Raw genomic sequence first — 23627 nt, 5'->3', positions numbered from 1 at the left:
ATGGAGGGGGAGGATGTGAGAGTGGGAGGGCGTCGGGACCTGATAAGGCAGTTTGTTTGTTTACTGCGGCAGCTGGAGGGCGGCAACCAGCCCCCTTGCAACCAGGGTGCCACAGGACCCACTTTGGTACTCGCTGCTGCCAGTGGCCACTGAGACCCGTGGGATCCCCGTGAGACGAGTGGGAGAGCGTGAGAGGCCATGGAAATTCGGGTGGCTTGTGGCTCTTGCTGGCCCCTGCGTCGCACCCGCCCGGCCTTTTAAAGTGGGGACCGATGCAGCAATCTTCCGTTGCACGGCCCTCCGCCCCGCCTCCGCTCTCTGTCAATTGGGTTGTCGTCTGCTTTTCTCTGGGCCAGGCGCTTCTCAAACTTGTCCCAACTTGCCCCAAAAGGTTTCTGGTCAACAATACAAATGGTCCGGTGAGGCCCAAAGCTGCAAGGTCGATCTGGTCAACATGTTCAGGCACTTTCCTTGGAAAAACCTGTCACTGACTGCGGGCCAAACCGTCGCCGCTCTCATCTGACCTCTTTTGACAGATGCCATTGACTACGGATTCCCCGTCCATAACCTTTGACACGTCGTCCAATCTAACCTGATTGAATTTCCTGTCGCCCAGGGAACATTGCTCAACCCTCTGGATGAACCAAGATTGTAGACATCATTGACGACGTCAAGGTTGTGAGATAGAAAACAGCGGGGAATACCTTTGCAAGAACGATGTCAACACGATCGAGGGATCGTAGGACAGACACGCCGTGATGGATACCTCCCCTCCAAAACTCGGTCTTTTATCTGTGGCACCTCCCCATTCTCTAGCTCGATGCATGTCACTGTTTGTAAAACGCCTACGTGCAGCAGTCAATGGACCCGCCAATACGAGCGATATAGTCGTTTGGACAGTCCGAGTAATCCTTAGTACGGATACGTAGGCGAGAAATGTTTCTATTTGTGCATTCGTTCATTTGGCTATTAGTATGTGGTCCGCTGTTTGGTCTTGTTTCTTTTCTTTGTTGCTTTTGGTGTTACGGACCTTGGAACAGCCAATCAGAGCCCACCATTGTTCTCATGTTGACGTGAGGTCACTGTTGCGAACCCTCGATCTCAGCTCACAATGGAAGAACGACGTTTCTAGAGTTTAGGTAGCGCACATTGGCTTTGTTTAGTAGCAGGTGATATATGATCCAAGTCATGATGGATGCGCATTCCATTCGATGAATCCTAAGCGTCCCCTAGGCTCGACTGTACAAGAGGCTCAGCATGGAGGTCGCTTTAGATCATTCTGTATGCTAGAAAGCTATGCTTAGGTAGATGCCAGAAAGAAAAACATGAGGATCAATCCCCAGTACTCGACTCTTCGCTGCTATGGCATCTTGCTTCCTCGGCATCCCACCGCCTTTCGCTCCCGAACGGAAGCATGCAATCACTTCTGCTGGCGTTGGGGTCTGTCTAGCTCACGCAGCCCGAGCAAGGATTGTCCTGCGTCGGTTGCTCTGGCCAACCAAAGGCTACGAACACAAGCAAACTCTGCAGGACTCTTCTCGACAAGGCACCTTGGGTTCCGTCTGGACAGAAAATTTTCATCTGCACTAATGAGGTCCTGTCTCAACAGTTGGCAGCAAAAGCGTTCTCCCTTGTTGTTGTAAATATCAAGCACACTTGGCTAGATTTTCTTGTTCCCAATGCCGACTGCTTGTTTTTTTTTTCGGCCACCAAGGTGCCCGGTGGGGTTGCGTCATATCTCGCGAGTCGAGACCCCGAATGTTTCTTACATAAGGCAATGTCAGATCTACCGGCTGCTACCTGACTTGGCGGCACTATTCCAGACTCGTCCTGGGCGTCTATAATTTCGAAACTCCTTCTTCATGAACAGGAAATGGCGGATGGTTAAGTATAGCCTAAGCGACCAGAGCACCAAACAGAATGCCATCTCCATCATTGATGAAATAACTCATCTCAGGCAAAGAGATTGCATGAACTGGGAAAACAATACTGCGGTGTTGCTGAACACAGTAAAGGCACACTCGAAGGAGTTGCGCCGCACTGTAGCCTCTCACCGCCTGCCCCTCCTGCCCCTCCTTCCGCCGGTCGCGCACCGTTCACTTTAAAAAATTTCCTGCGGGGTGTCGTCTCAAGAATTTTTTTCCCTTCTTTCTTACGGGAAGAAGAGACATAACCAACCTTAGTTTTCGAATCGACCAAGCTTTTCTGTTGCCTTTGGTCTTCTTTTCGAATTACTAGCAAGTTCTTCGACTCCGTTTTCATCTTTCTTCTGTTCACTCGGTAAGAAAACGAGAAAACTTCTCTCTCACACAAAAGATGCCTTCCACCAACGGTATCACCGGCGCCAAGGTGCTCGACTCCAAGACCGCCCTCCAGGTCTTGAAGGAGTACGAGAGCCGCGATGGCCTCGACATTCACGAGCTCATGGACACCAAGAAGCACGGTGGTCTGACCTACAACGACTTCCTGCTCCTCCCCGGCTACATTGGCTTCCCCGCCTCTGCCGTCGTCCTGGACTCCCCCGTCACCAAGAGAATCACCCTCAAGACCCCCTTCGTGTCCTCCCCCATGGACACCGTCACCGAGCACGAGATGGCCATCGCCATTGCTCTGCAGGGTGGTCTCGGTGTCATCCACCACAACTGCTCCCCCGAGGAGCAGGCCGACATGGTCCGCAAGGTCAAGCGTTACGAGAACGGCTTCATCATCGACCCCGTCGTCATCAGCCGCGACACCACCGTCGGCGAGGCAAAGGCCTTGAAGGAGAAGTGGGGTTTCGGAGGATTCCCCGTCACAGGTTTGTCAACCCCCCCCCCCCCCCCTTTTTTTTTTCCCCCCCCCCCCCCTTTCCCCCCCCCCCCCCCCCACCCCCCCCCCCACCCCCCCCCCCCCCCCCCCCGCGGGCGGGGAAAGGCCTTGAAGGGGGAGGGGGGTTTCGGAGGATTCCCCGTCACAGGTTTGTCAACCCCCCCCCCCCCCCTTTTTTTTTTCCTTACCTACCTACCAAAGCCTGTTCTCCCACAAGCTTCAGTTCCCCTCGCTTTACATGATTACAAACCTTTTTCAATTATAACTTTCGTTCCACCAATTCGACGACCATGTCGTTCTGAGGAGACCTTATACTATGATCAAAGCAAAACCTTTACACATTTTCTATCAACTGCAGCGGGTTGCGGCCCGCCAGAAAACACACAGACATGACTAACCATCGTCTGCAGAAACCGGCAAGCTCGGCTCCAAGCTGCTGGGAATCGTCACGAACCGCGACATCCAGTTCGAGGACGACGCCTCCCTCTCCATCTCCAAGGTCATGGTCACCGACCTCATCACCGCCTCCGACGGCACCGACCTGTCCGAGGCCAACAAGATCCTCGCAAAGTCCAAAAAGGGCAAGCTCCCCATCGTCGACAAGGACGGCAACCTCGTCTCCATGATCTCCCGCTCCGACCTCAACAAGAACCAGCACTTCCCCCTGGCCTCCAAGCTGCCCGACAGCAAGCAGCTCCTCTGCGGCGCCGCCATCGGCACCCGCCCCGAGGACAAGCACCGCCTCAAGCTCCTCGTCGACGCCGGCCTCGACGTCGTCATCCTCGACTCCTCCCAGGGTAACTCCATGTACCAGGTCGAGATGGTCCAGTGGATCAAGAAGGAGTTCCCCGGCCTCGACGTCGTCGGCGGCAACGTCGTCACCCGCGAGCAGGCCGCCACCCTCATCGAGGCCGGCGTCGACGGCCTCCGCATCGGCATGGGCTCCGGCTCCGCCTGCATCACCCAGGAGGTCATGGCCGTCGGCCGCCCCCAGGCCGCCGCCGTCCACTCCGTCAGCAGCTTCTCCGCCCGCTTCGGCGTCCCCTGCATCGCCGACGGCGGCGTCCAGAACGTCGGCCACGTCGTCAAGGGTCTCTCCCTCGGCGCCTCCACCGTCATGATGGGCGGTCTCCTCGCCGGAACCACCGAGTCCCCCGGCACCTCCTTCGTCTCCCGCGAGGGCAAGCTCGTCAAGGCCTACCGCGGCATGGGCTCCATCGACGCCATGCAGGACAAGAAGGCCGGCAACGGCGGCAAGGACAGCCAGAAGAGCAACGCCGGCACCGCCCGCTACTTCTCCGAGGGCGACAGCGTCCTCGTCGCCCAGGGCGTCACCGGCTCCGTCGCCCACCGCGGCCCCATCAGCCGCTTCATCCCCTACCTCTCCGCCGGCCTCAAGCACTCCATGCAGGACTGCGGTATCCAGTCCCTCAAGGAGCTCCGCGAGTCCGTCGACAACGGCACCCTCCGCTTCGAGCTCCGCACCGCCAGCGCTCAGATGGAGGGTAACGTCAACATGGAGTCCTACGAGAAGAAGCTCTTTGCCTGAAAAACGGTAAAGAATCTAGCTGGCTCGTAGTAGTACTAGCAGTAGGCTACCACGCGACATGAGAAAACGGATAACAAAGATGTCAATTGGGAATATTTTCTTCTTTCTTAACCAATATGGGTGGACCAAAAAAATAGGGGTTGATGAAAATCAAAGTGGGCAAAATGGGACTTGGGAGGATACAAAATTAGAAAATCAGCCTCTACACCCTCACCCTTTCCGAAGGGGAGGGCGAAGCAAAAGACGGGCTTTGGGCAGGGCGGTAGTGCTTCAGTATAGCGGAGTTTTCGGAGTCTATGGGAGAAAAAGGGGTGGTCGGGCCTGAGACGCCTCTTGAGATGGATGATGCAGCGAACTGAATACCAAAAAACCTTCTCTCGAGGAGAAAAGAAAAATTCAAAACCGGTTTCAATGATCATGACTCTTCGTTCCCTTTGCTGGTTCTCACGTGAAAATCGTGTTGATGTATAACCATACGCAAACGTACTTGAGTTACGTTCTAAGAAGATAAACTAGGCCATGTTCATCATGCGTCGGCCGATCTGTCTGTAGCATGTAAGCAAACACTCATCACCCACCATCCTCGACACCATATTCCATCCTAAACCAATTGTTGACATGTTTGTGATATTAAGCTGCTATAGTTGGTTCGAAACTTCTTCTCGCAAAGAGCAATGCCCATGTAGATGTGTTCAAGTGCCTACAACGAAACCGAACAATAATGATGCTTTTGATAACCGCCCAGAACCAAACCAAAACGAATGCCCTCACTGACGACAAAACAAGCCGTTACGGAACCTGCAATGCTAGACGCCAGGCAATGATGGACCTAGATATGCCACAAAGGTAAGAAAAGCACCCACCAACCAATGCCAGCCTCAATTTCAAAACCCCCAGAAGAGCTGGCCGTAGATCTCGTATATAGCGTTTCCTTCTTGCATCATTCTCGTTCGAAACGTCAATTGCGCGCTTGCGAAAAACATGAAAGCAGCATGCCAGTCATCATGGGGTAGGGAAGGCACATCAAGACCGCGTGGGACTGACGGAATCGTATCCCGGTGCCCCATTCTTAGCACTCAACAAAGGCGCCGTCTCATTCGAGGTGGCCTGTCCACTGCCAGAAGCAACAGCACTGCCTTCGCTGGCGTAGCCCTCATCGCTAACACTCTCATCCTCGTCATCGCTCGTGTCAGGGGTCTGAGTCAGAGCATCGTAGTCGACCAGCATGTAGATGGGGATGGCTCCAATGATGGCAGTGAGCGCGAGGAACCAGTAAGCGGTGATGACATAGCCTCTGGCAACACCCCAGCTGAAAGCGGCACCCGCAACGGCGGGACCGAAAGCACGGCCGAATCCACTGAACATAGTCGCGAAGCCGTTGAGGGTACCCAGGATACGGAGCGAAGAGGCCGAGTTGGTCAGGAGGATGGTCATGCACGGGAAGCCAATGATTACGGCACAGGCTTTGACGAACATGACTATCAAGAGAGCGGTATAGCGCCCTGCAGTGCTCTCGAAGAGGACCACATAAGGGGCCAGAATGTAGACAATGGGAAAAGTCACGGCTGCACAGACGGTCAATTTCAAATGCAACATACATAGCAGAAGATAGGATACGCACCACATGCGCGGAAACAACGCAGGACACCAAAGTAGTTGCACAGAGGTGGGAAGACGAAAAACTGGATCACGCCGCAAGTGATGCCATAGATGGTGAAAATGGTACCGATGCGGCCAGAGTCGAGGCCAAAGCCACCAGAAAATTGGAAGGGTAGGTTCGTGTTATCCGGGGTGTGCACCTGCTTGGGGTAGTTTAGGAACACTGGCAGAACCTGATCAAAGGCCACGGAGTGGAGGGCGAGGAAGGTGTAGCAAAGCAAGTTGATACTCGTCTGAGCAGTGAAAACCTCCTTCATGCTGGGTGCCTCCAGAGCCTTGTTGTCATCGACCGGATGTGTTGGGGGAGTCTTGTGAGGCACCAGGGGTGCGGTAGCCTCGCCGTCAACAAACGAGGTGCGTCGAGCTCTAGCATGGTGATGATGGTGATAACGAGAGCGGCGGAACGAGCGAGTGATGCGTTCGCCCATCAGGAGTCCCCAGTCGGGCTTGTGTCGCTTGCTCTCGAGCGTTTCCTTGAGGAAGAGAGTGGCGGTCGTGACTGAGATGAAGAAGAAGACCGCAGCGATGAAGTTTGGCAAGGCAAAGGGATACGCCTTGAAAAACCAGCTACCGCCAAAGACAGCGGGGAAGCGGTCGGCTGGTCTGGCAAAGAACCCGCCAAACGCCGGGCCGAAGATGGAGCCAACGGACCAGATGAGAGGCATAATCGAGAATGCACGGGGTTGTAGTTCCTTTTCTGGCACCATCTCTGCAACCATGGTGCGGATGATACCAACTAATCCAGTGTCAGCGTCAGATGAAAACCCTACAGATCAGAGGGAAACGCACCATTTCCGTTACCACTTCCGAGAATAGCTCTCACAGTGATGGCCATGGGCAGACTTGTTGAAACACCCCAAACACAGAAGAAGAACATTGTTGATAGCAGGCCGACGATGATGGTTGGTTTTCTTCCAAATCGATCAGAAGCTCTACCCCACGGTACCGCAGTTACACTCTGTGAAAGCGAGAACACGGCGGACGTGATACCGGCCCATTTTGCGACGTCGTTCTGTTCCACGCCGAAACTGCGAATCATCTCGGGCAGGTATGGGAAGACGGATGTGAGGGCGAGAGGCTCCGCAAACCGCGCAACGGCTGTAATCGAATTAGCTTCGTGGCCCAGAAGAAAAATGATGAATGCCTCTCATGGAGTATCGAAGGCACCCTGGGACGAGTTGTTGTCAAATCTCCATCCTTTATTCCAGCTTTTTGTACACGCTGGAGCACTTTCGGCTTGGTAACGTTTGTCGGCCTCATCGGTTCACGTTGATCAGGCAGCTTGGAAGATCAAGACCATGCTATAGTCGCATTTCGAGGTAGGTTTGGAGTACGTGTGTCTAAAGGCAGAGTGGCGGTAACAAGGCGAGAACACGCAGATTTCCACCTATCCATACCCTCGTAGTCTACCAAGGCGATCCCAAGAAAATCGCAATCCTTCCATCGCATGACCCTGAAGTTTTTCGGAGACCGTCATGCCTGGTCTCGCGGCACTTGCCTCGCTTTGGTTGTCACCGGTACTATCGGATCTGTTGAAGGCTGGTTTGAAAGAAAAAGCAAGCGTTTGACATGTTCTGAAATGCGAGGTTGCCTTACCCAGAATGGCCAGCTGCTTCGCGGGCAACTTTGGCTTTGTCGGTTTCGTCATTTCGGCAGTTGAAGGAGCAACCAAATCGCGCTGAGCAAACCCGAGCTCTACGGTTCGATTATGCGTGGTCAAAGTTCTGTGACGTCGAGTTTACGAGGTCGAGGGCAGATGAATCGGGACTAGGACGTGAAGCAAGAGTCTAAGGCAGGTGGGAAAAAAGCAGCGGGGTAATATGATGCGCTCTGCTATGCGGCTTGGCAACAAGATGTCGAGAGACAAAGGCAAATGGCAGGAAATATGAACCGGAGGCGGCCACCGCCTTCTTTAAACCAAAGGCAAAGTTTATTGGAGAATTTGGGGAAGGAGAGGACAAAAAGAGTCACAAGAGCAGTGGCAGTGGAAGGCGAAGAAAAAAGACGGTTCGTCAAGCGCAAACAAAAAACCAACGGCATTGATCCACTTTCCAGCTGCAGGCTTGCGGCTGCACTGCGCCGGACAGGGAATAGCGTGGGTATGCAAATTCATGGAACCGCAGTCATCCCCCCCAGTTCTTGCAGTTCTTGCAGTTCCTTAGTAGGGACCCCATAAAGCGTGAAGGGTGCAATGAGCCCGGCGTCCAAGGGGACCAGACTCATTTTTTCTCTTCCCTTCCCCATCCATGATCCTGCGCCGATCCCCGCTCTTTCTGCTGACGGAAGATTTCTAGTCGATGACTGGCCGACGGGGCTTCGTTTTTGAAGGGGGCCACGGGGCTGACCACCGCGAATTGGGGAACGGGGCCTTAGATGGCCATGCCTCCCGGGGATTAGATGGAGAACTTGAGAGATGGGAATTCCCGCTTGCCGTAGAGGTTGGCTTGGCAAGGCAAACCAGCGCTAGAGGTAATGGGAAGAACGACTTGCGATAACCTAGCGCAGACTGCGTGCGCATCAGCATTGCCATTAGAGATAAGTGCGTGACGGTGATGACGGCAAGCGAAGAGGAGCGCGAGACGCGAGCCAAAATCAAGTGGCCAACGAAGTGTTCTGTTGCATTGCGGTGATGGAGCAAGATGGGATGACCGCGGACGTCGAGTGTCTCGGAAACGATCAAGTGCTATTAGCTAGGGGACGCTGGTTCGGCTTGAGCGGTGCCCCGTGTCTCCCTCTTTCTCGGCTTCAGACTTGGTCCAAGGAGCAATGCGCTCGCTCGCTGCGAGCCGGCTACATCGCATCCCCCTGTTGCTGAAGCGAAAGGACGTTGGGCCCGGTCCAGGCGATACGGCGGCAGCGGGCGGGCGATCGGGCGGGTACTGGGTAGTAGCAGGGAACGTCGTACTCCGTAGGGGGGCAGGGCCGGCGTAATGCTTGAAAGACCGCAGGCGAAGGACGTCCGTTGTCGGCAGAGGCTTGGGAGTTGAAGTCGGTGAGGGTGTGCAGGATGCAACGGCTTGCACGGGCACGAGAAAAAGGGCAGGGGTCCTCGCTGTAGCCGGTGGTGTGCGGTGGTGCAGCCGAAAAAAAAGCTGATGATGGTGGTGGTGGTGGTGCTCCTCCAAGGCTCCTACAACGCCTCAAAAGATGGAACGAAAAAAAAGCGATAAAAGTGCTGGAGCGCAAGGTCAAGAGGTCGCCATCCCCGCAATTGCCATGACGTCCAGTCTTTGACGGTGGGGGGCCTCTTTTCCCGGCGGCGTTAGGCCGACTTGGCCGAAGCCGGGGCCGAATGTCGGGGCAAGTGCGACAATAGCTGAATAATCATCACGAGCCGACTGGACAGGGGTGATCCTCTGCTTCCAGCGCCAACGAAGCACCTGAAGCATGAGTCCAAACATGGCTATCCCAAGACATTTGTGCTGAAAGCTGTGAGACAACACACCGCCATACGAGAGAGAGAGGCTGCAAAAAATCAAAGGTAGGCAGTCACGTCTGATATACTTTGTACTTGCGCTGCCGCTGCGAGAAGGCAGATTCGGTGAGTGGTGGTTGGTTGTCCAGGGAGTGTATCCGTACTGAAAAGGACTGATTGGACGACATTGACCCAATCAATTGCGTGATCACCGACGTTAGCCGATGCACGCAGCCACCGGGAAGAGGGCGTCTCTTGACTCGAATCCAAGACAGGCGGCAAAGGCGCCCTTTAGCCTTCACGGTAGCCAAAGCTTAGATAGCTTACCTTACCTAGATGATGTAACATGTTGACCTTGACGACTGATCAAATGTCTGACAGTCTGAGCTCCGGGCTGCGCAGCTAACGGCGACAATCGATGCGGCGTCACGGGACGGGATGCTGGGGCCGTCGATGCAAGTTTGGAAGTCGAATCGCACCGGAAAGACTTCCGTATGCCGTTCTCCGTGAGAAAAATTGTTATCGCTGGCTATCTTGATTCCGGGCTTTTTCCAAACGTCGGCACCGGGACGCCGATGACCCGCTCTCGTTCCTCCCCGCCCCCTCGTCTGAACCCCCGAATCAGGAAGGAGACCCAGCGTCAAGGCAGAAGCTGTTCAATCACGTTTGCGGGTGCCAGTGCCAGTGGAGGATTCACCAGGCGGCGGCAGCCGATCGGCAAAATCACCACTGATGCTGATAACATCGACGAAGCACGCAATGCTCATGGCAACTTCAACTCTGTTTCAACTACATCTCTGGTAAAAAGGCGCAGAGATCATTGTTGACGACGGCTTCGGTTTTCGTATTGCAAAGATGGCGCTAGAGTAAGTCGGTTCAATTCTGTTGCAGCCTGGGTGTCTCTGTCCTTGTGAGCAGCTCTAGGAGCTTGAAGAGAGCTTACCAGAGCTTAGTGTGGCTGGCGGCGACGGGATGATGCAACCATCTTCGTCAGCCACACGTGCTCCCGCGTCTCATCCTCCTGCCTGGTAACCTACATCACATCACTCACTTCATCGTCGAATCGCCCGTCGATGAGCTCTCAACGTGTAGTGTGAGCATGCTTTTGATACATTCACGCTGACCCTGATTCAGAAAGCGTTTCGACGACAAAATGTCTAATGAGCGGACGCCGCTTATCACCAATGTCTACATTGGTGCGCCGCGCCGCAGGTACCCGAACCACGTCCTGCGCCGGTTCTGCACCGTTGCACTCTCTTCCATCCTTATTTTCTGGTCCATCTTCTTCGTAGTTGCGCTCTTCATTGATGAGCCTCCTCGTCACCACGGTCACCACCATCACGGCTGGTCCTGGACGAACAGCGTCGACAGTGTCCCCATTACCCACGAGGAAGTGCAAAAGATCCTCTTTGAGGTACCCTCATCCGAAAAGGCCGAGGAATGGAGCAGGTATTACACTGCCGGTCCCCATCTGGCGGGCCAGAACTACTCTCAGGTAAGCATATTGCAGCCGTTATTACGGGACTACCATCTTACAATGTGTGACAGGCCGCATGGACGAAGGAAAAGTGGGAGTCGTGGGGTGTGCAATCCGAAATCGTGTCGTACGACGTCTACCTGAACTACCCCATCGACCATAGTCTTTCCCTTCTGTCCAAGGCCAAGGAAGAAGAGTCTACTTGGACGGTAGAGTTCAAGGCTGCTCTCGAGGAGGACGTCCTTGAGGAAGACCCCTCTTCCGGCTTGGAGGACAGAGTCCCGACTTTCCACGGCTACTCCGCCAGCGGCAACGTCACCGGATCCTTTGTCTTTGTCAACTACGGCACGTACCAGGACTACGAAGACCTCGTCAAGGCCAACGTCAGCCTCGAGGGCAAAATCGTCATTGCAAAGTACGGCGGCATCTTCCGCGGCCTCAAGATCAAGCGCGCCCAGGAGCTGGGTGCCATCGGTGCTCTTCTCTACAGCGACCCCGGCGATGATGGCAAGGTGACCGAGGAGAACGGATACGAGGCGTACCCCAACGGCCCTGCCCGTCACCCGAGCGCCGTTCAGCGCGGAAGCGCCCAGTTCCTCTCCCAGCGCCCCGGTGACCCGTCCACTCCTGGGTACCCCTCCAAGCCAGGCGCGCCGCGTGCTCCCGTCGATGATGCTACGCCTTCCATCCCCTCCATTCCGATCTCTTACGCTGATGCCCTCCCCATTCTCAAGGCTCTCAACGGCCACGGCCCCTCCGTCAAGGACTTCAACAAGTACTGGAACAGGAATCTCGGACTCAAGTACAAGGGCGTTGAGTACAACATTGGTCCCACTCCCGATAACGTGGTCCTGAACCTCTACAACGAACAAAACTACACCACCACACCACTGTGGAACGTGATCGGTATCGTCAACGGTACCATCCCCAACGAGGTCGTCGTCGTCGGAAACCACCGCGACGCCTGGATCGCGGGTGGCGCCGGCGATCCCAACAGCGGCTCCGCCGTTCTCAACGAAGTCATCCGCGGCGTCGGCGTCGCCCTCGCCAGCGGCTGGAAACCCACCCGCACTATCGTTTTCGCCAGCTGGGACGGCGAAGAGTACTCTCTGATCGGCAGCACCGAGTGGGTGGAGGAGTACCTCCCCTGGCTCACCGAAGCGTCCGTCGCCTACGTCAACGTCGACGTCGGCGTCCGCGGCCCCAACTTTAACCCCTCCGCTGCGCCCCTCCTCCACCGCGTCCTCCGCGAGGTCACCCAGCTCGTCCCCTCACCGAACCAGACCGTCCCGGGCCAGACCGTCGCCGACGTCTGGGACGGCCGCATCAGCACCATGGGCTCCGGCTCCGACTTCACCGCCTTCCAGGATTTCGCGGGCATCCCCTCCCTTGACTTCGGCTTCGGCGGCGAGAACGGCGACGTCGTCTACCAGTACCACTCCAACTACGACTCCTTCCACTGGATGAAGGAGTTCGGCGACCCAGGCTTCGTCTACCACCGCACAATGGCCCAGATCCTCGGCCTCGTCGTCGCAGAGCTCGCCAACGTGCCCGTCATCCGCTTCAACGCCACCGACTACGCCGACGCGCTGACGGACTACGTCGACCAAGTCGAGGCCAAGCTCACCGCTACCATCGAGGACGTAGACTCCGACGAGGACGCGCTCTTCCGCATGCGCGCCACCGTCGCCGTCGCCGACGCCGACGCAAAGGGCTCCCTCTCGCAGTTCCGCACCTCGCTCCAGATCCTCCGCACCTCCATCGCTGCCCTGCGCGAGAAGACGGTGGTGCTCGACACAAAGGCCGGCGAGGTCAACTGGGAGCTCAAGTACGGCAGCATCCCCTGGTGGAACCTCTACCGCAAGATCAAGCTCGCCCTGGCCTTCGTCTGGGTCAACAGGTCTTACAAGGGCTTCGAGCGCAACTTTTTGTACCCCGGCGGCCTGGACGGCCGGACCTGGTTCAAGCACGTTGTGTTTGCGCCTGGTTTGTGGACTGGGTATTCTGGAGGTAAGCTCCCTTTTTTTCCGTGTTTCCTCCCTTTGGTTTTGCCACCCAGACCGTTCTTGATGAGTTGCAACGCTAACATGTATAATCCAGCCGTCTTCCCTGGCCTCCAGGAGAGCATCGATGCCAAGGACTTCAACAACGCTCTCAAGTGGACCGGCATCATCAACGAGTGCATCGCCTCCGCCACCAAGAGTCTCTGAAACCCAGAAGTCTAGGTTGCAAAATAGCCGTAATGTACTACACTCCATACTGTACTTAGCAATCACCGTATTCTTGAGTAGCAAATACAAATAAAGAGTCATATCCTCCGAACATTGAGAAGAAATCTCCGTCTTATTCTAGTTATTTTACCCCCCTTTAGTGTACAGCTATCTAGTCAATATACTCAAAAGTCGGCATTCAATAGGTCTCAAAGTTAATGAAAGGAAAAAAGAGTTCACCCCCCCGGTGTTGGACTGGGGGCTACATCTCTTGGTGCACATGCTGGGAAATCTCTGGTGCTCATACTGGGATTCGAACTCGGGTACTTTTCGCTAAGCCTGTCGTCGAGTAAGGCTGATTGGCGTTATTGATCTGATTGTTGACCATAGACCACTCCACCACCCAGCCAGTTTTGACCTGACCCGTCGACCTAGACGGGCGCCTGCTGACTGGTGACGGAATTGGCGCTGTGAGGGTATATATAGGGCAGGTGCCGTACGTAGATAGGGACCGAGGGAAGAGCATGTGGGTATTCAGTCACGTATACCTCGAACCGGCGAGCGGAAAGTTCGCATGGTTCACCGGATTAGATAGACTTCCATTCCGAGAACCTCGCCGAGGTCCTAACTCCACTAGGATGATATGATATACGCAAACCGCCAGCATTCATTGAGGAATCTAATGCGTCTATTCGCCTCAGCTACTCATACAACAAACAAGGTTCTTCTCCTCGACGCTCTTTACGACATCTAGACTGCCCCTCCATCTAACAAGCCAAAAAGAAAAAACGCCCTAGAACTTGTAGACCTGCTCAGGAGAGTACCCCAACTCCTTGAGGGTACCAACAAGCTCGCCCTGGTCCTTGGGGCTCTTCTTGTTACCAGAAATAGCATTCATCAGCCCGGGGGGGCCGCACACGAAAACCTTGATGTTCTCGCTCTTGGGCTCGGGGAGGACCTGCTTCAGCAGCTCCTTGCTGATGAAGCCCTTGTTGCCGCTCCACTCCTTGGGCGGCTTGTCGAGCACGTAAAAGGCGCGGAAGCGCTGCGGGTACGTGTTCTCGAGCTCGGCGAGCTCCTTCTTGAGCAGGATGTCCTCCTCCGTCACGTTGCCGAACACGAGCGTCACCTTGGTCTTGTCCTCGGGGTTGTTGAAGATGGCGCGCGCGAGCTGGTACATGGGCGTGATGCCCGTGCCGCCGGCGACGAGGGCGATGTGCTCGTGCTTGTTGGGGGACCAGGCGTACTTGGGGAGGGGTCCCTTGAAGTCGAGGCGCTGGCCGGGGGTCATGTCGTGCATGTGCGTCGACATGGGGCCGTTGGGGTACTTCTTGACGATGAGCTCGAGGTAGCCCTTGGCGTCTGTCGTGTTGTTAGTCTCGGGTATCGAGCAGCATGATCAGGACTCCAAGAAGAAACCAGGGGGGGGAATACGAACCCTCATCGCTGGTAGGAGTATAAGGCCTCAACGTAGCCTTCTCGTCCTCGGGACCCTTGTACTTGGTCAAGATGGCGCTCGCGACGTCGAGACCAGAAACCATGTCGTCCTCGGGCAGCTTGAAGCGCAGCTTCTTGGTGTTGTGGTTGATGATCTCAGAGTCCTCGAGCTTCAGGGACACGAAGCCCTGGTCGCCGCCCGTGAGCGCCTTCTTGGGCGCCGCACCGACGGCCTCCTTGACCTTGGCCTCGGCCTTTTGCGCCGCGCCCGAGGAGCCTCCCGCAAGGAAGTAGTAGGCGCCGCCCGCGACGGCGGCCGCGCCGCCGGCATAGAGCGCCGTGTTGGAGCTGCTGCCCTTGGCGGCGGGCTCGGTGGCGTAGCGACGGGCTTGCTGTTATGGGAGAAGATTTGTTAGCCTTTGCATTGCTTATCGCCTCAAGAGGGTAAAAGGAAATCATTGTTTCATTGGGAGGGGCCAGGATGGGGTTGTGATGTTGGCAAAGGTGGTATGATGTATTTGAATGTGTGGAATCGCAACTCGGGAACCGCTCCGCGACCCGCGGGGGGAAACGAGGATTTCCAATGAGCGAAGGATGGAGAGAGAGGGAACAGCGTCAGCTATCTTACCAGCTTGAGGGGCTGCGCGACCCTGAAGGCGGTTCTGGCAAACATTGTGATGGTTCAATTGAAAGTTTTCAAGCAGCCGGGAGAGGTAATTGACAGGTATGTGATTGGGAAATGGACCAAAGGGTGTTTTTTTTGCTGCTGGGAGAGAGAAGCTTAGGTATCCGAGACTCGCAACAGAAGCTCAAAGCCGCCCGCAATGGAAAGCTTTCCCCGGGCGACCATTGACCTGTGCATGACGTAAAATGTCACGTGAGCTCATGTTTCCTGCGTCCGATCCCTGCCGAACTGGCCGAGGGGATGGGCACAGTTAGCGGCGTGCCGGTGGGAAGCCCATGGGGATAACTGATGTGCATTTCTAAGCAGAATGGACAACGTGCTCCAAAAGGCTCATTACGAATTGCGCCATACCTCTGCCAGCAGTGAACAGGCACATTTGGGCGCAAGCGTTGGCCAAGAACCAGCTGTGAATCTGGTTCACGGTTTGCACCAGTAGGCAAATTAATCCACAAAGACAACCGGCTAGAGATGTTAAAGAAACGTTTCTTGACATTCCCCAAGAGGAGAAAACAGGGGATCACCCCGATTATTATATACAAGCCGACAGCTTCAATCGCCGTGGACTTAAAAATACGGTAAACTCCACCCCGTCTTTAAAGGGGATCTGACGTAGTCCCGGGCATCCGATGGCGAAGCAAGCCGTCTTTCGTCCTTGTTTTTCAATATTGATGCGTCCCTCCACCTGGGCCCTTGATCATAAAGTTTTCCATCATCCAAGCTACATGCTGAAAGCGACCGACCAGGGGCTCTTCTCTCTTTATGTCTCCCGAAATATAACAACTGTACGCCTCTTGATCGTCAAACCGAAACCAGAAACGCTCCTCCCTAACGTTCCTCATAGTACATGATTCGTGACAGGTCCCCAGAGGAGAAGGGAACCTGCCAAGCAAGAAGTCCCTCAAGTCAGACGCGAGCGAATGCTTCTTGGTCGTCTCTCATCACCGCTCAGTGTCCATGGCGTCGGGGTCTGCGGGTTTCTCGGTGGGGTTTGTTGCTTTGGGTGTGCTAGATCGGTCGACTAGCTTGCTCTCTGTGATCGCCTCCGTCAAGGGGCTCACTTGGGAATCCGTCTTCTTCGCCCCAGTGTCCTGACTGCCTCGGCGCATCATGCCGATATCCTGGTGCGAAGCTAGAGTTGGCGTGTTGGCCTGGCTACCACCTCTTTGGCCGTGGTAATGCACCACTTGCGGAGGAGGTTGGCCGGATTGAAGGCCAAGCTGCTGTGTAGGGTACGGGTCCAAGTCCTTGCTGGACGTAGAGAACGTCGAGACCACGGGTTGGTGGTATCCGTTGGAAGAGGACTGGCTTCCGGTCGGTGTATGACCTTGTGGGTGGTGCTCTGCTTGCGTCGGTGTTCCAACATCATTGGGGGACGTAGAGCCCTCGCCAAGATTACCGGTCAGACTATTCATTCCGCCTTCGATATCTCGCAGCAGACGAACGTATTCCTCAGGGACGAGTCCGCTTTCCTGAGTCTTCGGGTCTTCGGCTACTAGCCAGCCTTGGCCGTGGCGGTAGGAAACCCATATGATTTGACCTTCCAGTAATGGCAATTCGTTTTCGTTCTCTCTTTCAAAGTCAAAAAGCGCAACAGCTTTGCCGTGCATTTCTTCGTCGGGCGACGTGATGGTGAACTGGTAATCCCGGGAATATCGTGACTGGTCATCGCCGCGGAAACCTGGAGAGGATGCGGAGCTTGAAGCATCCGAATATGTCTCCTGCTCGGCGTACTGCCGCGGGGGCAGGTCACCTAGCTGGTATGCGTGGCTGGAATGCCGTGCATCGCCGGGAGGGTAGGTGACATATTCTCCGCCGGGTCCATTCGCTTCACCTCCTTGGTTGAGGTAATACCGTTCGCTGCCATCACCACTCGTTCCGACGTAGTAACCGCGTTCCCGTTGTTCGTAGTGTGCTGGGTGCAGCATATCGTTGCCCGCGTCGCGAGAATTTCTCAGCCCTGCGGCTGCGGTGCCGCCAAGGGCTGCTGCGGAAGATTTGTGCTTTCGGTGCCTGGAGCTGACAACAGGGCTCGCCAAATCCTCATCCTCACTCCAGGGTGGGCCATCCCGGAATTCCATGGGTGGCAGGTCGTGGGCCTTGCCGAAGCCCTCTGGACCCCAGGAGCCAGTATTCCAGGTCATTTTCGTTTCCCAGGCAGCGGGAGGATCGGATAGACGACGAGATTCGCTGAGGGGAGTGCTGAGGCCAGAAGCAGGATGCGACGGCTCTGGCGGGGGACCATAGTGCATGGGATGCATAATTGGATATGCGAAATCGCGCACCAGGGTGTAGGAGAGACTCGAGGGAAACATTGGAAATATGTGAGAAGGCGGTCGCGAGCGCGAGGGGACTGAGCCCGTCGAGTATTGCGACAAGCGATTTTTGGAAGCGTGCGACATTGGTCTCGGTGCGGTCGAGCGACGGCTGGGTGGTGATGTTATTAGTGGCGGTAGTGAGGGGTGATTCGGGTTGGTGGAGGGAGAAGCAGCTGCAGGTGGGGATGTCGCGGGCGAGGAGCTCTGGGACAAGAGTGTGGTCATTCTGAGATTATCGCAATCGTGGAGGAGCCAGCGTAAGGATGACAGGCACCCGATTCGCGGATCCTGCGGCGTCGTGTGCCACCAAGCAAGCCAAGTGCTCAGTAGGACCGTCGACCGCACTCGTCGCGCGGAAAATGTAGTAGGAATTCGATTGGCAACAGCTAGTGTCGGGAGCGACCAAGGCTGTGAATTTGAGGGTTGCGCGAGTGTTATCGTGAGTTATGCTGCCCGCGACTCGGAGCCGATTAGCCTATGAAGAGGTGCGGGCGGGCGGGCAGACTGCGAGGGTCACAGTTCCGAGCAAGGCGAAGACGAACAGAGTTGGGGTTTGAAAAGAAGGCGGAGCAACAGCAAGCGGGCTTGCTCGCAAGGTGTCGCAAAACGAAAGTCGTCGCACGCGACGCTGAGGGTTGGAAATCGAGTAAGGAGCGTTGAGAACTTAAAGCCGGGAGCGGACGAGCGATGAGATCGGCTCGCGGGGTCGCTCGGGGGTAGGCAGGACAATAATGAAGATGGAAGAAAGAAGAGCACAGGATGCGGAGAGCGATGGGGAGGAAGAGAAGAAACGGTGGGAAGAGGAGAAGATGGGAAGAGGAAGAGGAGGGAAGGTGAGGTTGGGAATAGTTCGTTTGGGTTCAGGTCGCTGGCGCCGTTCTGGCTGCTCTGCTTCTCTGGTGCTGGGCAGCCGCTGCGCTGCGAAGAAAGAGAGTGTCCCCGTCGCTTCTTTGCTCGTGCCGCGCAGGTTAGGTGGTGGTAGTGGTGGGTTTGCGAGGTGAGGTGCCAGCAGTAGGGGAGAGAAAAATAAAAATAAGAGGTATATTGCGATATGGTGCACGAGGTAAAGGTACTCGAAAAGAAAGTCCCGTCGTCTGGTAGTAGGCAACAGGGAAGGTACCTACAATGATGCAGACAACAAGCAAACACCTCCTCAGTCAGCAGACAACAGACAACAGAGCCCACGACGCATCCAGAGAGAGAGAGCAGAGAGAGCAGAGAGCTCAGGTAGAAGTGGCCGTGCCTTTGCGTCCTTTGCTCGCACCAGACGATGCAGCAGTGAGCACAGATTTGACTGGACTCTTGGACTTCTGGATTCTGGACTCTGGGCTGACCCACGCTGGACTGAAGGTGCGACTAATTCTCGTGGTACCTCGAGGTACGGAGATATGTACCCAACTACCTCTAGTGGCCGTCGAGCAATGACACGATCTCCAAGTACCACAGCTGTGGATGGATACTTGGTTTTCGTAGGGTTTCTTCTGGTAGGACCAACTGGGTCAGTGAGTACCTTATGGGGAGTACAGAGTACGGCCAAGCCCAAGCAACACCACAGTCTTTTTTTCCAACGTTGGCATCAGGACCGGTGAGCGGACCACTTACCCCTTCCACTAACTCCGGCTACTTTTTGAGTTTCGGTCTTGGAGAGCGAGGGACGAAGAACAGACAGTGGGCATCGACCATTGACCATCAACCTCCAACGCACTGGGACTGCACCTTGCTGCTTCTAAGCGCGTCGCGCAGTGATCCTACTGGCTGTGTGCAGTTGGACCTGGCGGGAAGGGGGGTGAGGGGTGGTTGATGTGAATACCTAAGGTAGAGAGGGGGGGGCAGAGAAGGAGGGGGGAATTGATGGGAGGGGAGGAGACAAAGGCCAGCACAACAAACGGGCGTGAGTAAGAGACCGAGAGCGGTAGAGAAGGAGAAGGAGAGGGGAGTATGGATTAGGACTCTTGGGGGAACCCTACGACAGAGGAAGAGGCTGATGACTTTCTTCTAGTAAGATCAAACAGGTAGTGGAAGGAAATGCTACAGCAATAAACGATTGACAGCAGCAGGCGGGAAGAGCAACGACAGCGCAGGATCCAGGAGTGCGTCAGGCATTGGAAGGCATACCTAGCCCAGATGCGAGAGTGGGAGAGAGCGGGGGGCTGAATCCGGATCGATATTAATTATGGCGGCGAACTCTCAAAGAAAATCCAACACAGCAGCCAGCAGATGCCAGTGCCATAATGAGAGAAGCCCCGACTCGGCTCCAAATCGAGTCAGCGCCAACAATCGGTGTCTCTTTCCCATCCTCTGCAATCGGCCGGCGTCAACTGGCTGGATCTCTACCCGTATCCGGTGTGGAAGGGATGCTCTTTGCCTCCTTTCTTCTCTATTGCGGATACCTACCACCCTACAAGTCACATTTCGTATATATGCAGTACACTGCGGTTGCCAACGTCAGATCTGAACTAGAAAGGCACATCCTCCGTCGTCCTACACGCCCTCGTGGATATCATGTTCTGGAGACTTGTCAGAAAAACAGTAACAGCTCCATGTCTCCAGATGCTGTGCAGCTGCTTTGCAGGGGTCCGTCCGGTTCAACATGGTAACGCCAAGACCACCAACTTCAACACGCCCCAGGGCAACCTCAAATCTCAAGTACGTCTGCCACTGCTCCTGTCTCTCTCCTCTGTCGTCTACACAAGCGCTCTCAGTTGTTCGCCTGCGCGGGCAGGGCACGGGGGCTTGATGTCCCCCGCCTGTGTACGAATACGCCCTCCTCCGCCGCGCAGAACTCAAGGTACATTGAGCTGTCAGTGGGACTGCAGGCGAGGTAGTTACCTACCTTGGTTATGTACTGCCTCATGTTCCTCACTTGACTGCTGCTCATCTCTGCTTGCAGTGGCGTTGCTCCAGCCCACAGACGGGTTCTCATCTTCCCGCAGTTATCCGCATCTGTCTTGCAGTCGGGGTGGCTTCAATATACCCGTCGTGCTCTAGCTTCCAACGGCCCTAAATATCAGGGAGCGACGAAGCAGATGCTCATTACGCACTTCACAGTTCTTTCCCCCACCCCTTTTTCCCACAACGGTGCCATCATCTCAAGGGGATCCCTTCGGAAGCCTCACATCGTCTTCCCTGTCGATGACTGTGCCTACGCGTTCGCCGCCGGTGCGGTTACAACCTAAAGAGCCTGACTGTACCGATGGACGCGCACACCAAGGACGGGACGCTGAAGCAGACCTCTTCCCCGCGTGGCCGTGTGCCGCTGCTTCGCTCTGCTTCATATTCCGCCCGCAAAGACCCAATTGACTCGACCGTCCGTTGTTCAGTCTCACACCCTTCATTAGGCAAACCTGACACTATGATGACCGTCCGTCCGCACCTTGGGTATGGACTATAGGATGCCTACTTCCCCTTAGGAAGTCTCGTTTTCAGCTCAAACTTTGTTCTCCCAGAGCCGCCCGTGATCTCCGGTCTTGTCCAGCAAGAATCTGGGCAAAGAACTGCTACCACCTCCGGCCCGACTTACCCATGGTACCCACCGTGTATTCCGGCCTACACGGAACGGACGAGCAGGCAGCAAACAGGGGGTCGTCCGTTTTGTCTGAAGGGCGAATGCTGGGGGCATGTAAATTGGAATCCTCTTTCTAGACACTCTGATTTTCGCCCACTCTTTCTCCGTGGCAACGGCCTAGAATCTTCACCAGATACAGAAGGAAGAAGGCTTCAAACAAGGCAAAAGCGGTGCCAGATGCTATTCTTGGTCTTTGGCCGGGCTGTCATCAAGGAAACCAATATTGGGTGCTCCAGCATAGGCCGGCGTAGATTCCTGTTCAGGTCGCACCAAGGTCAGACAGCAGCCCGGCCCACAGCTGATTAGCGAGGACGTCCCCGGCGCAAATCACAAAGTATCCAGAAGCGGTCGTCCACTGACATGAGTCTCGCTTTTTAGTCCGAACCGTAACAGCGGGAATCTTTGAGTACACCTGCTGGGGGCCTGGACTGACTGAGAGTGGGTTGATCGCTCTCTCATCCCATGATTGTTGAGCGAAGTCGCGAACAGACCTAGCTAGGGCAGAGAACGTCAACACAAGATTGATAACCAGCACCGCGTCACGCTCTTCTCCTTCGCGTTCGCTAACTTGGACTTTAATGCTCAAAACCTCTATACGATGGTGCCGGGTGCTAGATCTGGGAAATCTCCAGTGAACGGACAGCCTGAAGCACAAACAACCATCTTGTGCTTAGCCTTGCGCTATCTCGTTAGCTGCATCTCCCGATCATCAGTGCCAACCGTGGGGCAACCCACAAGCCGACGGATGGGCTTCAGTCGAAATTGCGGTATCGACTTCAGTCACCAGGGTGGATGAGAATGCCCCTACGGGCCTACGGATAGGGCGAGGTTGCGAAACTCGAGCGCTGATCGGCGGGCTCCCGTGCAGGATACATCCCGACACGACTTTGTTGCAACTTGCAGCGGCTGCATCTTGCGCTGCCAGCGGCCACGTGTGAAACAGCGGTCATCGACACTGCCAATAGCACAATGGAACTGTCGTGGTCAGAGAAGGGTGGGAAAAGTGTAAGGCAGTAAGCAGTCGTCGCCTGCATTCGCCAGCGAATCCCGTCCTTTGTCGGAGTGCCGCCAACAACTGTTGTTGGACGGCCTGCCGGCGGGCTTGGTTCATCGACACCGTACGTCAACGCATAGGTACCTACATCTAGAGACCAACCAGCACCTCAGGCTACGCAAGCGACCCTGCAGTGGAATAAGGTATCCGTAAGTAATAATGCACAGCCCGACTGGGCCTAGGGCGAAGCGGGAAGCTGCGAGCGCTGCATTGGGCTGGGCGCAGCAAAACATTCAGAACGGACGGAATCACAGGCCACCCGCCAACCCCGAGAGACTGATATTCCTCCGATGATCAGATCCAGTTCTACTGCTTCCCTACGGCAGCCCTCCCAGGGGTACGGAGTAGCGCCGCAACACATAGTTGATGGGCCGACTGCAATCCCCCGGGAGAAGGCCTAGCCCATGGATCCTTCAAGGACTGCACGAGACGGTCAAGGGCCCCCATCTCGCACACGATCGCTGTACCCAAATACTGGCAACGACTTTCAACTATGTGCACACATGACATTTGTTCGTCCGTTCGAGAACCAGCAGTTGGCTCGAATTAATGCCGTTCTCAGAGTCTTTGGAGGCTGGTTCCTCTCTGGCTGAGCGTCCCACGCCATCAGATGTCTCTGTACTCATTGGCTGTTCTATTTCTGGACAATGTACGCCGTGCACGGCAGCTGCAATTGGGAATGTTAGAGTCGTCTTGATTGGTGCCCTCCAAGGTGTCTTTTGTTTCAGAGTATGTGAGCGCCTAAGAGCCAATCATGTTGGTTCATCGCAAACAGCCACGTGAGATGGGTCATTTTGGCTGTGAGTGTACGGAAGCTCAGGCAACCAAGTGAGCCTCAGGCAGAAGGTGCCATTGTCAGGTTCGCGAACCTAAGGCCTGAGGCCATAAATCCGATGGCGCCCTCGTCACGCCCTGCCCTGGGTGCTTCCAAGGCCCGACATTCAGCCGAAAGCGAGCTATCCAATTCTTCACTCAAAAAGAACGTCATTGAGGCTCTTCCATCTTTGCAACCGTCAACAAATTTCAGCGTCGAACTCGGAGCTTTCCAACAGCCCACAACAGGACATCGCTGGAGGATTAGATAGAACTCTGTCAACACTCCCGAACACTCTCTCAGGAAGGCACAGTCGGAAGACAGAGAAGCACATTGATCGAAGCAGATCAAGTCACCCCCAAAAGGTAAGAGACAAAAACAGACTCGCGACGAGCCAGAGAAAACACTGGCCGTCCTCTTTCGAGCTTTTCCATGATGAGATTCTTTTTATTGGAGCTGTCTAAATTCCCCATGTTGAGACACTTTATTACCTTATACGCTTTGTCTGAAAAATCGCGCTCAAACCTCTTTCAATGCCTACGAGCATCTAAAAACATGGTGTCCTGAATATTTGGCTAATTCGGAGACACAGATCAGATTTCTTCGCTACGACCTCTACGACTGGAAGCGACGACCACC

General features: G+C 55.3%; 8 protein-coding genes across 8 annotated transcripts; 3 read left to right on the top strand and 5 right to left on the bottom strand.

The window, feature by feature from the left end:
• Positions 1-2316: 2316 nt before the first annotated feature.
• On the top strand, positions 2317-4357 carry CABS01_14025 (inosine-5'-monophosphate dehydrogenase IMD4; the record flags this gene model as incomplete). The annotated part of the gene is made up of 2 exons (XM_060547365.1): positions 2317-2797; positions 3219-4357. 2 exons carry the CDS (start codon positions 2317-2319, stop codon positions 4355-4357), a joined length of 1620 nt encoding a protein of 539 aa, XP_060393715.1.
• A 1023-nt stretch (positions 4358-5380) lies between these two features.
• Positions 5381-7664, bottom strand: CABS01_14024 (major facilitator superfamily transporter; the record flags this gene model as incomplete). Its single annotated transcript, XM_060547364.1, has 4 exons — positions 5381-5922; positions 5979-6752; positions 6806-7114; positions 7613-7664. 4 exons carry the CDS (start codon positions 7662-7664, stop codon positions 5381-5383), a joined length of 1677 nt encoding a protein of 558 aa, XP_060393714.1.
• Positions 7665-8306: 642 nt separating this feature from the next.
• CABS01_14023 (uncharacterized protein) lies at positions 8307-8546 on the bottom strand (the record flags this gene model as incomplete). Its single annotated transcript, XM_060547363.1, has 1 exon — positions 8307-8546. The coding sequence occupies one exon, from the start codon at positions 8544-8546 to the stop codon at positions 8307-8309; it is 240 nt and encodes a 79-aa protein (XP_060393713.1).
• A 1740-nt stretch (positions 8547-10286) lies between these two features.
• On the top strand, positions 10287-13118 carry CABS01_14022 (PA domain-containing protein; the record flags this gene model as incomplete). The annotated part of the gene is made up of 4 exons (XM_060547362.1): positions 10287-10297; positions 10566-10926; positions 10980-12918; positions 13009-13118. 4 exons carry the CDS (start codon positions 10287-10289, stop codon positions 13116-13118), a joined length of 2421 nt encoding a protein of 806 aa, XP_060393712.1.
• A 793-nt stretch (positions 13119-13911) lies between these two features.
• Positions 13912-15228, bottom strand: CABS01_14021 (oxidoreductase NAD-binding domain-containing protein; the record flags this gene model as incomplete). The annotated part of the gene is made up of 3 exons (XM_060547361.1): positions 13912-14480; positions 14557-14947; positions 15184-15228. 3 exons carry the CDS (start codon positions 15226-15228, stop codon positions 13912-13914), a joined length of 1005 nt encoding a protein of 334 aa, XP_060393711.1.
• Positions 15229-15538: 310 nt separating this feature from the next.
• Positions 15539-15733, bottom strand: CABS01_14020 (uncharacterized protein; the record flags this gene model as incomplete). The annotated part of the gene is made up of 1 exon (XM_060547360.1): positions 15539-15733. One exon carries the CDS (start codon positions 15731-15733, stop codon positions 15539-15541), a length of 195 nt encoding a protein of 64 aa, XP_060393710.1.
• Positions 15734-16178: 445 nt separating this feature from the next.
• On the bottom strand, positions 16179-17780 carry CABS01_14019 (SH3 domain-containing protein; the record flags this gene model as incomplete). Its single annotated transcript, XM_060547359.1, has 1 exon — positions 16179-17780. The coding sequence occupies one exon, from the start codon at positions 17778-17780 to the stop codon at positions 16179-16181; it is 1602 nt and encodes a 533-aa protein (XP_060393709.1).
• Positions 17781-20057: 2277 nt separating this feature from the next.
• On the top strand, positions 20058-20731 carry CABS01_14018 (uncharacterized protein; the record flags this gene model as incomplete). The annotated part of the gene is made up of 2 exons (XM_060547358.1): positions 20058-20392; positions 20446-20731. 2 exons carry the CDS (start codon positions 20058-20060, stop codon positions 20729-20731), a joined length of 621 nt encoding a protein of 206 aa, XP_060393708.1.
• Positions 20732-23627: the final 2896 nt, after the last annotated feature.

This window comes from Colletotrichum abscissum (assembly GCF_030869225.1).
Source record: "Colletotrichum abscissum strain IMI 504890 chromosome Unknown Scaffold_50.1, whole genome shotgun sequence".
NCBI lineage: Eukaryota > Fungi > Ascomycota > Sordariomycetes > Glomerellales > Glomerellaceae > Colletotrichum > Colletotrichum abscissum.
Note: the sequence above shows the minus strand (reverse complement) of the source record. Positions and strands in the feature narration are given on the sequence as shown.